General features: G+C 40.0%; 1 protein-coding gene across 2 annotated transcripts in view; it reads right to left on the reverse strand.

Moving 5' to 3' along the window:
• The window catches only part of LOC124622591 (NAD-dependent protein deacetylase Sirt6), a 60864-nt gene that overhangs the window by 12997 nt on the left and 31460 nt on the right, over window positions 1-16407 (reverse strand). For both annotated transcript variants that reach the window (XM_047148341.1, XM_047148340.1), the window contains exon 4: window positions 10627-10921. In XM_047148341.1, coding sequence (XP_047004297.1) covers window positions 10627-10921 — 295 coding nt within the window. The remainder of the gene's footprint in view (window positions 1-10626; window positions 10922-16407) is intronic.

A 16407-nucleotide genomic window follows, 5' to 3' on the forward strand; every position in this document is an offset into this window, starting at 1 on the left:
TATACAGCTCTAAAACTGGCAGTATACAGAGTGTTTCAGGAGGATTAGTAAATATTTTAGGGGGTGACAGGATAGATGAATTGCAATAAAAAAAATGCCATATAACATGTGTGCAATTTTTATTGAGTATAGAGATAAAGCTGTTTGCATGCAACACAAACTAACTTAAAACAAAGGCAAATGAGGACGTTATCAATGGATTTTCAAAAATTCGATCGCCAATTTCAATGCACTTTTGACTTCTCTTGATAACACCACATGTCGCTCTTCTGAGGTCATCTTTGCGTTCTTTTATAAGGGCTGCACTATTTGTAATCCGAATGATCAAATCAGCTCTTGTGGTTAAGTTTTCTTTGTAGACTTCGCCTTTCAACCATTCCCACACACAAAAATCCAAAGGGGTAAGGTCCGGGGACGTTGGTGGCCAAGAAACATGCCCATACTTACCGATCCATCTTCCGGGGAATGTTAGGTTTGGATGATGTCTCACCTGAGGCTTCATCAGTGAAAAGTAAAAATGGAATTACCTGGCGATTTTCAAGTATGCAATGACAAAATTCCAATCGTCTATATTCATCTCTGATCAAAGATGTTGAATGAGCTGCAAATGATATGGATGAAACCCGTGCATATGCAATGTCCACCATACTCTTGTATGTGGAACACTGATACGTGGAGAAATTCTATGTATGCTTGTTGAAGGACTATGTTCTACTGACTTCTGCTTCATCCACAGTTTGTACATTTACAGGTTCAGATGCAATATGAGTGCTGGGCACTGTAACAGTGTCACACAGTGTACTGAACACACAAGTAAACACTCTTGACTCTGGTAGTCTGCAGTTAGGAAGTGGTATGCCGTATTTTCTACACGTAGTAGTGGCATTTCCATTACAAAACCCATACAGAAATACCATACTGGCATATTCAGCATGTGTAAATACGTGAGGCATGTTTACGTGCTACAGTACAATAGAGTTGGCCAACAAATCCCAATGAAAACTTCAATGGAAACTAAAGCACAACTTCACAACATGAACATCAACACTCTACTGCTGACATTTGATAAACACACCCACAGCGAGTTATAGCAACTGGTGTACCAACACACAAAATGAAAATGCACTGAACTCAGCTGTATCTATGTACTCAATGAGAATTGGACACATGTTATATGGCATTTCTATTGCAATTTCTCTATCCTACCATCTCCTAAAATATTTACCACTCTTCCTGAAACACCCTGTATTTACAATGCGCAGCCGTTATTTTTATACGTAGGTACGTAGGTATTTATGTCTGTTGATATGTCGATACTTTTTGACAATACATTGAGAGCCGATAATGATATTTTTTGAAATATTGATATATCGGACTCCCAATATTTCTAAAAATATCAACAGTCCTATCATGTAGCTGTGTTAGACACAATGCCAGGATGGTGGCGTGGACAGCACTTATGTCTAGTAGGCAGGAGACCCGGGTTCAAGTCCCAGCCTTGGCACAAATTTTAATTCATTACTTCGGCTTCTATTCTTACCTGCCAAGAATGAACACATGTTCAGCCTGGGGAAACATGTTTGCTCACACACAACTAACTCAACAGTAAATCTATTCTACAGATAGTCGATGACTGCAGAGCATACTTTCAAATGAACCTTCTGTTACTTATGGAGGCTTGCTGAACAGTAATGCCTCCATTTTTTAATTCTGTTCTGAATACTGGTTGAGGTATTACATGTCATGAATATTACTCAGTCAACTGTCCCACTTCACTGATGCAACTTGCAGCCCTTTGCTGCATGAGGGCTCTGAACTGCAGTGTGTGATATGACAGTGTGTAACATACTTACGTTAGTGCGTGAGAAATAGTGTGTGCAATCCCCCTGAAAACTGACATAATGAATTAGAAGAGATTGACACTATTTACATGGCATGCAGTTTGAAAAATTGATAGCACTCTTGATCTCCGGGAGCTGAAATTTAGAACTGACTGCAGCTATTAAAATTCATCCTGTGATACTGATGAAATCTGCAAATTGGATTTGTGGCATTGAATGGGGGCCTTGACTTTATTTTTATCAACCCTAAGCATAGATAACTTCACAACTCAGATGGTCGGTAGTCACTTGGCCATGATTGCATAAATTCAGCACATGTTGAGAAGTCCTGAGATCATTGTGGTCCTGACCTCCTCAGCAATCATCATATGCATAATCTGTTTTAAATTATTTGTCCTGAGGACATGCAGCTATACAGTTTGACTTTTGGATAAAATATTTTGGAGATAACATGGTTCTTACTCAGATCTCCAGGTGAGGACTATGCAGGAGGGTCACCACCAGGGAAAACAAAAGTGGTGTTCTTCGAGTTGGAGTGTGGAATGTCATGTGCCTTACCCTTGTGGTGCTATTGTTCACTGCAGTGGACAACTGTTAATGTTGCTTCTTTGGCATTTTTAACCAGTTCTGAGGCTGCAAATGCATACATGGCACAGTTCCAGTAGGGAGTATCCACTGGAGTAGACTGCATACATTTGCTGTCTCAGGACTGATTAAAAATGCCAAAGAAGAGACATTAACAGTTGTCCACTGAAGTGGACAACTGCACCACAGGTTAACTGGGCAGATAGGTTAGAGATTCGAAAAGGGATACGGGCACGTCAAAATTTAGACACACTATCTGGTCAAAAGTATTTTGACACCCCTTTGTAATGTGGAATTGACAACTATATATCATGAGAGATAGACCTGCTAGTATAAGAGGAGGTGAGGAGAACGGTGCTGTCAGTAGAAAAAGCAGAAGCAGCAAAATGGGTTGGTCACGAGAGCTCAGTAACTTCGAACATGGCCTAGTCATTGAATGTCACCTGTATAACAAATCCACTTGGGATGTTTCAATCGTTCTAAAGCTGCTCAAGTTGAATGTATGTTACACGATCTCACCACGCTATGCCATCGAGACTCATCTGCTAGCCCATGACGTACATTCCAGAATCGTCCGTTAGGAACAGCACCTGCTTCCCTGTAGAGAGTCTGCAACACAGGTGTAAGTTCTGAAGCTCACAGTGCGCCAAATGGCACCCACTGGAAGTACAGTGGCTTACTTAGATTGTGGCCCAAGCTACATGCTTCACTTCGGTAGCTGCACCGTGACGATCATGTACTTGTTCTCTGTGCTTGGATTTATGACTGGACTTTTCTATTCGGATCAACTTTTAAGCAGTGCTTGTACTTTGGTGTCCATAAATAAGTATTGTGGGGTGTTTAACTGTATAGTAGTCACTACACTGGGAGGGGGGGGGGGGGGGAGAGAGAGAAGGTCAGAGCACTGGAAGACCTAAGTCGAAACAAGGTCCCTGGAGTAGAGGGTGTTCCTGCAAAATAACAGAGATCCTTGGGAGAGCCGGGTATGACAATACTGTTTCATCTGTTGTGCAGGTTATGCGTTGCAGGTGAAACACCCTCAGACATCAGGAAATATGTAATAATTCCAATTCCACAAGAGTCAGGTTCTGACAGATGTGATTATCAAATTAACAGTTTAATAAGTCATGACTGGAAAATACTGAAATGAATTTTTCCAGAAGAATGGAAGCATTGGTACACAATGACTTCAGGGAAGATCTGTTTGGGTTTCACAGAAATGTAGGAACAAACAAGGCAATAATGACCATGTGACTTGTCTCAGTAGATAGATTAAAGGCAGGTAAACATATTTTTATTACATTTGCATATGTAGACAAAGATTTTGGTGGAGTTGACTAGACTACAACCTCTGTAACTTTGAAGGTAGCGGGTATAAAATATAGGAAGCAATAGATTATCTATAACTTGGACAAAAACCGGAATGCAGTTTTATGTGTCAAAATACATGAAAGGGAAATAGCAGTCGAGGAAGGATCGAGACACGATTGTTCCCTATCCTAGGCGTATGTTTGAAGTCACTGAGCTCTCCTGACCAAAGCATTTTGCTACTTCTGCTTTTCTAGTGACAACACCATTTATACTAGCAGGTCTATCTCTCATGATATCTAGTTATTCAATCATTAAAAGCTGTGAAGGAAACAAAGGAGAAATGTGGAAAGGGAATTGAAGCTCAAGGAAAAGAAATAATAAATTGGAGGGTTGTTGATGACAAACTAATTCTGTCAGAGATGGCATAGTACTTATAACTTAAATGGAATGGATAATGTCTTGAAAAGAGGTTATGAGATAAACCTCAACAAAAGTAAAACATGGGGAAGGTTACACGGTCGAATTAAATCAGTCGATTTGAGGAAACTAGATCAGGATATGAGACATTAAAAGTAGTAGGTGGGTTTTGCTACTTGGGAAGCAAAATAATGAATAATGGCGAAAGATGAGAGGATATAAAATGCAAGGTGAAAATGGCAAAGAAAGTATTTCTGTAAAAGAGAACTCTGTTAACACTGAATGTAAATATAAATGTTAGGAAGTCATTTCTGAAGGTATTTGGAGTGTTGCTCTGTATAAAAATGAAGTGTGGACAATAAAAAGGGAATAGAAGCTTTTGAAATCTGGTGCTGTAGACGAATGCTGAATATTAGTTGGGTAGAGAGAATAACTAATGAGGAGGTACAGAACACAGGAATCTCACATCCTGACTAAAAGAAGTTTTTGGTACCCATTTCTCTGAATACTGGGCAGCACAATGTATAATTTCAACTGGGCGCAGGCGGATCTCTTACATTACTTAATCAAAATACTTACAAACTGCTTGGCAGTCCATGACTGCTCCCTTCAAATACATGTGTGATGACTTATGATGGTGCTAAACTTGACTTTTAGGAGCATGTGTCTTAAATGCTACTTTAAAATAAAATAAAAAACAGTGGCATTTACTGTCCTCCACGCAGCTTCAAGTCAAAGCATTTTCAGTTTGGATGCTTTTGATCTCTTTGGCCAGAAAATACAGGACAATGTGCAACACCTGGCTTCTCACACATCTTTTACTGATGTTAATGTCTTATGTGACGAATTTAAAATTTTAGATTATGCTGCACATATTACTCTTTGCCAAGACGCATGTCCAAGTTTTATAGGGCACGCTCTGTCCCTCACGCAATTCATGACAAAGCAGCAACAGAGCTACGTCGCTTGCAAAGCATTTGTGTTTTGCAGCCTATTACTGCAAGTCAGTGGGCGTCACCTCTCATTTTAATAAACAAACCTAATGGAGACATTATAATTTGTGTGGATTTCAAATCTACTTTAAATGTCCTGACCACATTTGACACTTTTCCTCTGCCTCATCCTGAAGATCTCATTGACAAACTTCAATCTGGCACATATTTCTCCAAAACTGATCAAAAGGATGTCTTCCTCCAGATACCAGTGGATGAAGAAACCCAACAGTTTATGGTGATCACTACTCACATTGCCCTCTTTTGTTTTCAACATTTATGTACCGCAGCTCTTCTGCTTCTGCATTATTTCAAAAGTAATTAGAACATCTATTGTGTAAGGTTCCATGTTGTGCCACATATTTGGATGATATTTTCATTTCGGGAACATCGCCTGAGGATCACCTGAAAACCTCAGAAATTTCTTTACTGTTTTGGCTTCAGCTGGTCTTAAATGTAATTGTGACAAGTGTGTATTTTTTGTTCCTGAGTTGGAATATTTAGGCCATGTGATTGATAAATCAGGCATTTGCCCAGCTCAAAAGCATTTGGACACTATTCGTTGGCTACCAGTGCCAAAGAGTGTGACTAAGCTAAGACTGTTTTGCAGAATTTGTCTTATTACATTAAATTCATCCTCAACACAGCTCAAATCCCTGCTCCGCACCATTGCCTTCAGTAGTGCCTTTTCAATGGGCAAGGGAATGTCAATGCACTTTAAAAAAACTTAAGGATGCACTTCTCAGTGACCCATGACTCACGCCTGTCAATCCGGTGAAGCCACTTACCCTTGCAATGGACGCTCCTAATGCTGGTATAGCAGCACTGTTGCCACACAAAGTGGGCTCCTCAGAATGACCCATTGTGTTCCCATCCAAGTTACTTACTGGGACTCAATGTAATTACAGCCAGATACAGAAGGAGGCTCTGGCTATCATCTTTGGTGTGTCTAAATTTCACCAGTATCTCTATGGAAGACGGTTTATTGTAATCACTGACCACAAGCCATTGACTTCTTTGTTTCATCTGTCTAAGAATATACTGGACTGCACAGCTCAGAAACTTCAACATTGGGCATTGAGTCTTCCAATTATAATAATGATATTGTCTATAGGCCTACCACTAAGCATGAAAACGCAGATACATTTTCACACCTGCCAGTAAGTGGAGACCTAGTTTTTGATTAATTGGAAAATTATTGTTGTCAACTGGATTAGTCTGAACTCAAAACATTGCAATTCTTCCTGATCGATGTTCAGATCGTTGCTTCAGCCACTGCATGCGATCTGCAACTGAAATGGCTTTCTAAATTCATCCAACGTGGATGGCCAACCCACAGATTGGAGATCACAGATCCTGTTGTTTGCCGTTACTTTTGGCAACGTCAGGCATAGTCTATACAGTAAGGCATTATTCTGGTTCACTCACCAAATGGACATACTCAAGTCTTAGTTTCTCATGAGTGTCAAGCTTCTGTTTTATGCCAGCTCCACATGGGACATTGGGGTCTGGTCAAGACCAAACAGCTCACTCGCAACACCGTAATTGATTTGGAGTTGATAAGCAGATTAAATGCATCACTTTGCACTTTGACCTCATCCTACTGCTCCATGGGAATGTATTCATGTTAAATTTTGTGGACCATTCCAGAATGCGAGATGGCTGACTATAGTGGACGCATACAGTAGATTTCCATTCTCTGTCCCTATGCACTCCGCAAGATCAATGAGCACCCTTCGTGCACTGGAGACTATTTTTTGTTAGATGGATTACCAAAAGTGATTGTTTCTGACAATGGACCTGAAGTCACTTTGGTAGAATTTCAACAGTTTTGTTCCCTCAATGGAATCAAGTAATTGACTAAGACACCTTTTTCACCATAAAGCAATGGGGAAGCATGTTTCCTAATGGCAAGCCCACAGAGCTTCTACATGGATGTCCTCGTGGTATTATTTTGAGTTTATTGCATCCCCGAACTATGCCATATCCTCAGCAGTTTCACACAAAGTCTACAGAGTTTGACAAGGTGTACTTCCACGTATACAATCAGCGATGTGCCTGGAACCGAGCACTGTGGTCGTCGTTCATGGTTGGGCACATTACAACGTCGCATCGGCTTCTGGTCACATCTGTCATCGGCACCAGAACCAGTTGAGGCCCCACTCTTATGAAGATTACGGTGATACTGCTGTGAGATATCCTTACACAGATTACAGCCGATCACCATTCTGGCGTTTAACAGGTCACTCAGTCGACCTTAGGGCTTCAAGGCATCTCCTCCAGCCTGCCCCCCCCCCCTCCTCCTCCTCCTCCTCCTCCAGGGTGCAGTCACCACCAACGTCTCCACTGCCGGCCCACATGAAAGTGGACGCACTGTTTCCAGACGACACAGCCCCCATGGACCTGGACACGTAGACTATATCTCCGTTGCCAACTACCTCCAATAACCTACAGGGACACCTAGCCTCCTGGCACCCCACAAGACCTGCCATGGGTGTGCACCCTGCTGATGGTTTCCCAGTGGATGTTTCCTCAAGTTCACATGACGAATGTCGGTGTGCGGGCCGGCGGTCACCATCCACCACAGTTCCACTGCCAGTTTCCTCATCTACATCTGGCAGCAGTGTTCCCTGCCCCCCCACCCCCACCCCTCCCCACCAACATTCTCCACATAGTTCTCCTATGATAGTGCTTTGATTCGGGGAGGGAGGCGTATGGTGACAGTACTCACAACTTCAGAGAGTACCACACCACAATTAATAAGTTGCACTTGAAACACTCGTAGCGCAGCAGCTGAATGGGTTGGCAGTATAAACTATACCGAGGTCCACCAGGGGCCGGAGCTGCCAAAACATGGGCATCACATGTGTGGATAGCAATTGGTCTATGCTGAGTTGTGTACAATCTCCAGTTACCGACAAGTCTACAAGCTGCAGTGTTCATCCATCATCTTCGAGTCTTAGACCTCGTAGTCGTCCAGCTTTGGATTCTACATGGACATCACTTAGTCACAGTGAAAGGACTTTAATATTTTAGAGGACTTATTATTAAACATCTAATTGTGCTGGACGTTTCACGAGAGGTATCATTTAAGTTGAGTATTTCTTCATATTAAATAAATATCATTTTATTACTAATTGTTGTGAATTTTTCTGATTGAAGATAATCTATGTTGTCTTCCTACATTCCCTGCACAGAATGTTCTCCAAGCCAATAGTGAACATCTGTGGCTTCGTAATAAGGCACATTATCAGCCATAAAAATTTCATAGTTATTTGGGAACATGACGTCCAGGACTGGCTGTAAATAATCCCCAAGGTTGTTTCTGATAACATATCTGCCCTGAAACTATCCTCGCCAACAGCCGTTATTTGCTGGACACCAAGGCAATATGGCAGCATATCAGCACCTTTTCCAACGTGGACATCGATTTCATGATTCACTGACATACTTCTGTAATTACTTACACTAATGCAGTAGATAGTCTTGACTGTTTTATCTAGTGGCCACTGAACTCGGCTGCCTTTTCTTCATATGTTGAAGACAGTAGTGATGGCACCATGCTGACATGCGATTGCATGACTCATGAAGTCTTCCTTGGCCTTCCGGGATACTGTTGCTGTAGTATCACCAAAGATGCAAGATGCACCAGGGTGACTCATTCCTCACTTCCTGCCCATGACTCATTGGTTCTTCATAGAGTGCACACACTTACAATTTGTACTCTGCAATGCTTACACTGCTGCAGATTCAAGTGCAGTGAAAAAAAAAAAAAAAAAAAAAAAAAACACACACCCACACTATATGTAGCATACAGATGACGACCAGTCAGGCAATACATCAGTCTGTTCAGATGGTTAAGGAATCTTAATCGCTTCCTGACGTGAAGGAGGAAATTGTGTGTTGTTCTGCCTGTGTTGGAAATGTATTTTGTTTTTCCATAATTGTAAAATGATATAATTATATAATTTTTTGTACTCATCTCAGTTCCAAGTATCCTATGTATTTCTGTTCCCAAGACTTATCTCTCATCAATACACGACTCCTCTTTTCTCAATGTTCAGGTTTAATGAGCATATTTCCAAAATCAGCAACAATGCATCATAAAGGTTGCACAAAAGGTGCATGTCAATCTCAGTAACACTCTTGACTTAAGCTTCACAATCTTTAATTCATGGACCCATATTCTCACACTATATCTACAAGTGACACAAATTATACTGATGGTATGGCCTGATTGTTTTCAAATTAAAACTGTCTATTTACAATTTACAATTTTGTGCATCATCTTAGACTTGTTTCTATGCCTATATGACGTGTGAGATTATGATGTTTACCTAGGAATACATCTAGATATCTTATTACCATTCTTATTCTAGTTTTTACATTGTTTAATTTTATTTTAAGATTTCTTGATAGGTACTATTTTAGCAGTAAATACACCATGAAAGATCCTTCAAGTTCATGGAATTCATTACTACACTTGTCTTCTATAATTCTCCTCGAGTCACTACTTACGGCAAAAAAACACACTACTGTATCTGCAAAAGCAATCAGTCCACTTATGTAACTGCTGTCAAAGCTAGCATATTTGCAGCATCTTTTAAATCTCTTGCCTGATTTGACAGGTCTGACCACAATTTAATGACATACCCTTACTGTGGTTCTTGACTGTTCTAATTCTGCCCATGTTAAAATCACAACATCTTTGAGTTTCAAAAGCAGCTGCTCCTTCTTTGCAATTGGAAAATAAGTCACAATTACTACTGCCAGTTCAGCAACCTTCCCATACAAGCAAAAAGTGATTCCCAATATCCCACACAAAAAAAGCATTGGTATTCTTGTCACTGTCAAACATTTCTACTCTGTGATGGTTTCCGCACTTTTCTACTATGAGAATATTTGATTTAATAATAATAATCATCATCATCATTATATTTTATTTAACAAGTTCAACAAAATATAACAATTCTTACTTTTGGCCAAATTTTATTAACAAAGAACAACTTGCTATTGATTTTTATTTAATTTGAGAAACCCATACACACAATTTATGACAACGCTTAGTTAATAAATATTTTTTAAAGGAAGATTTTGTTTGTTGTCAGTGTTTCAACTGGTATGCAGCAGAGACTGAGATTAGATTAACTTATTTGCTACAGAGTTGTATAGAGAACAGAATCTTCAAACTAGAATAAAGTAGTGCATCAGTTATTTCATTTCTTCTAAATTGATGTACCATTTGTAACAGTTCTTTTGCAAAATATTAACTATGTTACTACAAACGTTATCACCTCACAGTTATTGAAAATGATAGATATCACCACTAATACTACATAAAAATATCACACATATAACACCAGAAACAGATAAGGGGCCAATGACTATCAAGGCAATTTAAACTGTCAGCACTTCTATTAAACTTTGATAAATTTCTAAATTTAAAGCAACCTCAGGTGTTTATGAAACAACAATCTTACCAAGAGTGATAGTCAGCGAGTGCCAACTCGTCATCTGGCAGGCCATGTTCCCAATCAAGAATTGTGTCACGCATTTGTCCACGACAAATGCGCCCACCTCTTCCCCATTTGCAATCCCTTCCAGACTTCTTCTGGCCTACAGTAGCACTAGGGGCAGCAAGGACAACCTGACGTTCACATCTATCACATCGTTCCACAAAGACATTTCCATGTAGCTCAGATATGTGGGAACGTGGCAAACCCGATCGCATGTGTAGCCCATCAATATTCTGGCTCACCACATATGATATCTTCCCTGTGGAGAAAGATCAGCATATTTTCACTACATTGCATTTATGCATGCTGGAAAAAAGAGGAAAAAAAGAAAATGAAGCAGACAAATTCTAAAAATAATCTTCAGAGAACTTATCTACATCACAGCAGCCTTTCAGACCATGATGGGTAATTCTATAGGACACACAATATTTGTACAAGAGCAGACAAGATGATACACACAATGGTGTCAACATCTTAAAAATAAGCAGGATCTCAAATAATAGAAAACTATGGTTTTATCCTAAGGTGATATGTAACTAGTGAAGCCTCTGGTTGGAAAAACACACTGTCATTAGTGGCTCATTGCTGTATTCCTGGGAAAACACTGATAAAACTTAGCTGCGGCAAAGCTTTTATAATACAAATGATAACAGAACCCAACACACAAAACAGAGTGACATCTCGAATAAAATAATAGCCTGGACATACATGAACTGCAAGCTCAACTGCTGGCTATAGCACGTATACAGGACAACACAGTCCAAAACGAAACTGCAACCACACAAGGATAGCAAAAATTTAACACTAGGCAATAGTTTGAGGTCTACTGATGAAAGCATGCCAGTCGAGATGCAGAAAGCAAAATCAGATCACCCAGAAAGTAAAGACACTTTGACTGTCAAAATTTTAACAGTAAATTGCAGTATAATTTGTGAAAAAGGTCTTACATTTACAGCATTCCAGGAAAGTACTCATGCTGAAATTATTCTCAGAACTGAGTGCTGGCTGAAACCTGAGGTAGAAAACTCATATATATTTAGCAAGCCATGGAATGTATCCTGAACAGACAGATTAGATGCCATAGGAGGGCAATTGACAAAAATATTGCGTCTATTGAAGTCAAAATTAAGTCAAACTGTTAAGTTAACTAGATGCGAGTAAGAGGCCTAGGTGAACTGGAGTCAATTAACGGATGATTTTACTGGCCACCCAACTCTGCCATTACAGTTTTAGAATCATTCAATGATAGAATCATTTAATGAAAGTCTACACTCAGTAGCACAGAAATACCCAGATAGTGCAGTATTAGTTGGAAGCAACTTTAACCTACTGGGTATAGAATTGCTGTCTATGGGTTTACTGCAGGTGGTACAGATGGACGATTTGTGAAATAGTTTTGAACACAAGACTGATGCGTGAAGCATGTAACAACTATCACCATACCTTAGCAAAGGATCTAGCTGAGAACCAGAGAAAATCTGGTCCCACATAAAATTGTTAAGTGTGTTGAAGGCTTGAATCCATTCACTCGATAACCAATCTGCTGTGGCAGTAGAAGAGAGCAAAAGGAAAGATGAAGTTTTAAATTTTGCATTTAAGAAATCATTTGTGCAGGAGAATCATACACACACACTGTCATTTGACCATTGCACAGACTCCCATATGGAGGACACAGTAATAGGGATAGAGAAGCAACTGAAAGTGTTGAAAACAAATAAATCACCAGGTCTGGATAAAATACCAATTCAGTTTTACAGAGAGTACTCTATGGCGTTTGCCCCTTACGTAGCTTGCATTTATCATGAATTTAGTGCTCAGTGCAAGGTCCCAATTGACAGAAAAAAGTGCAGATGTTCCTGTATATAAAAAGGGTAAAAGAACGAACCTAGAAAATTGCAGACCAATATCCTTAACATTGGTTCCCAGCAGAATTCTTGAATATATTCTTACATTTTCTTGGGATGGAAGAGCTTCCGTCCACAAATCAGCACGGATTTAGAAAGTGCCATTCATGTGAAATTCAGCTTGCCATTTTCTCACACGGTATCCTGCACTCTGTGGATGAAGGGCAACAGGCATATTCCAGATTCCTAGATTTCCAGAGAGCATTTGCCATGGTGCCCCACTGCAGACTCTTTATGAAGATACAATGTGGATTAGGTTCTCAGATATATGAGTGGCTCTAAGGCTTCTTAAATAATGAACCCAGATATGTTATCCTCAACATCAAGTGTTCATCAGAGACAAGGGTATCGTCAGGAGTACCCCAGGGAAGTGTGATACAACTGCTCTTATTCCCTACATACTTAAAATATCTGGCAGGCAGGGTGAGGAGCAATCTTTGTCTGTGTCTGCTGATGATGTTGCAGTGTATGGGAAGGTGTCATTGTTGAGTGACTGTAGGAGATACAAGGTGACTTAGACAAAATTTCTAATTGGTGTGATGAATGGGAGCTTGCTCTGAATGCAGAAAGATGTTGGTTAATGCAGATGTGTAGGAAAAATAATCTCGCAATGTTCAAATACAGCATCACTAGTGTTGACACAGCCACGTTGATTAAACATGTTTGTAATGTTGCAAATTGATATAAAATGGAACGAGCACATCAGGATGTTAGTAGGTAAAGCGAATGATTGATTTCAGTTTATTGGAAAAATTTTAAGAAAGTGTTGCTATCTATAAAGCAGACTAAGTATAGAGCACTAGAGCAACCCATTCTTGAGTATTGCTAGAGTGTTTGAGATCCCAAGCAGATCAGATTAAAGGAAGTCATCAATACAATCCAAAGGTTTGTAACTGATAGTTTCGTTAAACCCGTGAGTACTATGATAATGCTTCGCTAACTAAAATGGGAATACCTGGAGGCTTTTCATTAAACAATATTGAGAAAATTTAGAGAACTGGCAGTTGAAGCTGACTGTAGTATGATTAAACTGCCACCAATATACATTTCATGGAAGAACCACGAAGATAAGAGAAATGAGACAATCTTTCCCCTCATTTCAATGACACATGGAACAGGAAAGGAAATGACTCTTAGTGGTACAAGGTACCCTCACCATGCACAATAAGGTGGCTTGCAGAATATGTCCGGATGGTTATAAAGTGCAACTGTTCATGGAGGTCCAGCCTTGACTGTAATTATCGTATGGCAGCAAAACTTGGCAGATATGCTAATGCATGAATATGAACCAATTTCCGCTGGACAAAAACTTTAGTTTCAATTGTGGCGACCAGCTGCATATCTAGCACTGTACACTGTTTATATGATGGTATGATGTCCACGCTGTCAACTGACAAGCCATAATGTGGATGAGCAACGTAGCTATCAACAAGACAGACCATGCACTGTAAATGAAACTGTATTTATGTGAATGGCAGCAATTACAGTGCTGCATTGGGATAGTATCACCAATTGAAAGGTCTAGGGAGGGGCTAAATGTCATTCAACGATTTAAAGAAGATGATAATGAAATTCAAAAACATATGTGAGCTTGGTGTGGCACCTGGAGGAGGAAGGCATCCAATTCTGGTGGAAGTTACCGACGAGGTTGCTGTAGCTGACCATGAAGCATGTGCCCCAGACAGAGCTAGTGTTTGCACAGTGTCACAAGAACTGTCCATACCATTGTCAACAGGACATAAAGTTTTACAGTCTATTTTACAATGGTAGCCATACAAGACCCAAACGGTGCAGTAACTGAAAACTCATGATCCACAGCAACATTCTGAATTTGCTCTTCGGTTTCTGGCAGGGATTGAAGTTGATGGCATGTGGCCAGGCAATATTCTATGGAGTTATCTGGCATGTTTTACACTACAGGGTGCAGAGAATACACATAACTGTTGGATTTAGGGTACTGTTGAACCATGTATTAAGCATGAAGAGCCACTACCCTCAACTTATGTGACTGTGTGGTGTGGATTTACAAGCACCTTTATTCTTGTCTGTTCTTTGAAGACACCCAGGGGGCCTGCCAGGTGCACCATGACATCTGCATGTTATTGAGACCTTGGGAAGATGTGATTCCTGCTTTCTAAGAACACAACTGTGTGGAAACCACTGTTTTCATGCAAAATAGGGCAATTACTCTTGTTGCCCACCCAGTGAAAAACCTACTTAATGCAACCTTCCATGAACGTGTTACCTCCACAGGTTTTCCAGATGCAAGGCCTGCAAGATCATTTGAACTAAATCCACATGACATTTGGCTCTGGGGATATCGAAAAGAAGATGGTTACCAGGGACATGTTTTGGTCTCTACCTGATATGAAGGCCAGTATTCAGTAATACATTGCTTAGATTCCACTGGAACTGCTGGAAGCAACTGCTGATCACACTGTTTTGCAGATGCAGCATTTCGTCAATGTCTCTGGCACTCAAATTGAGCAAATTGTGTAAGTGGATGGTAATAATAAAATCAACATTATGCCTTTTTCAGTTATTTGACACTTTCTGCCCATGTCCCATTCTTAATTCATGATATTTGAAAACATTTCTATACATTTTTTTTGCATTCACAGTGCCAGATTTGCACCTGGTGATGAAAATTGGAACCATTTTTTTCTGATGTAAGTCAGTTCCGCATTAATCCACTACAATATCTACCAAGTTTCACTGCCATATGATAATTACTTCCCAAGCTGGACTTCTACGAGTAGCTGCACTTTAATTATAACCACCCAGTACGTACATGTAGATGCAGATGTGCTTGAGGATGAAGGAAGGTTATGATTTAATGTCCCATTGATGATGAGCCAATATGATAAATGGATGTAAGTAACATACAGAGTAGGATGGGTAAGAAAACTGGCTCCCCCCTCCCCCACCACCAAAGGAACAATCCCAACATTTACCCCAACCATGGAAACCTACATGTGGATGATCTGAGGGATATCTGAACAATTTTTCTACTGAATATGCTTCCAATGCCTTAACGTGGTAACAGGTTGACACACACACATTTACAGTTATATAAATACTCAGCAAATTGCTGTATAGCAGCAGAGGGTACATCAAGTCATTATTTATCTCTCACTTCCTTATTCCACTGATGAATAGACTTTGGGAAAAATGACTGTATCCCAATATAGACACCATAATCTCTCTTCAGTTGTTCTTGTGTTTCTTCTGCTAAATATAAAATGGAGAGCTGAGAAGAGTAAAGTGCTCAAATGTTGCTTCTCTAAACGTTTATAACAGACTTTCGTGAAAACATCCATAGTCTTCCTTTAAAGAATTGCCATGTAGCATCACTGAGGATCTATGTAGCATTCTTGTTTTGGCTGAAATGATGGGTACAAATCTAGCAGTATGTCTCTGCATTCCTTTGGTCCCTCTTTTTAATATAACCTGAACATTTTGCAAATTTAAGGCAAGCTACTAGTCACTAAACTCTTGCACATATGACAGCTGCCCCACCACCACCACCCACAACACAACACACCATGGGGGAAGAGGGGGCCTCTGGTAGACCCACAATTAAACAACTTTGGGGAATTGTCACATATGACCTACAACAAGTCCTTAAAAATACTAAATACTTCTCAATACTTGTCATGTGAATTCATCTTCCCCTCCCCCAAACTGGCAACCCCCATACATCCACCTTTTACCTGCTTTCAACATTAACCTCATTCATCTCCTTACTGGCACCAAAGTTCATGTCCAGTCACTCACAGACAAGACTGGAACTGTAGTTGAGGGTAGCTAAGAAAAGCAAAAATGCTCAACTCTGTTTACA

The sequence above is a fragment of the Schistocerca americana genome, chromosome 7 (genome assembly GCF_021461395.2).
Source record: "Schistocerca americana isolate TAMUIC-IGC-003095 chromosome 7, iqSchAmer2.1, whole genome shotgun sequence".
Classification (NCBI taxonomy): domain Eukaryota; kingdom Metazoa; phylum Arthropoda; class Insecta; order Orthoptera; family Acrididae; genus Schistocerca; species Schistocerca americana.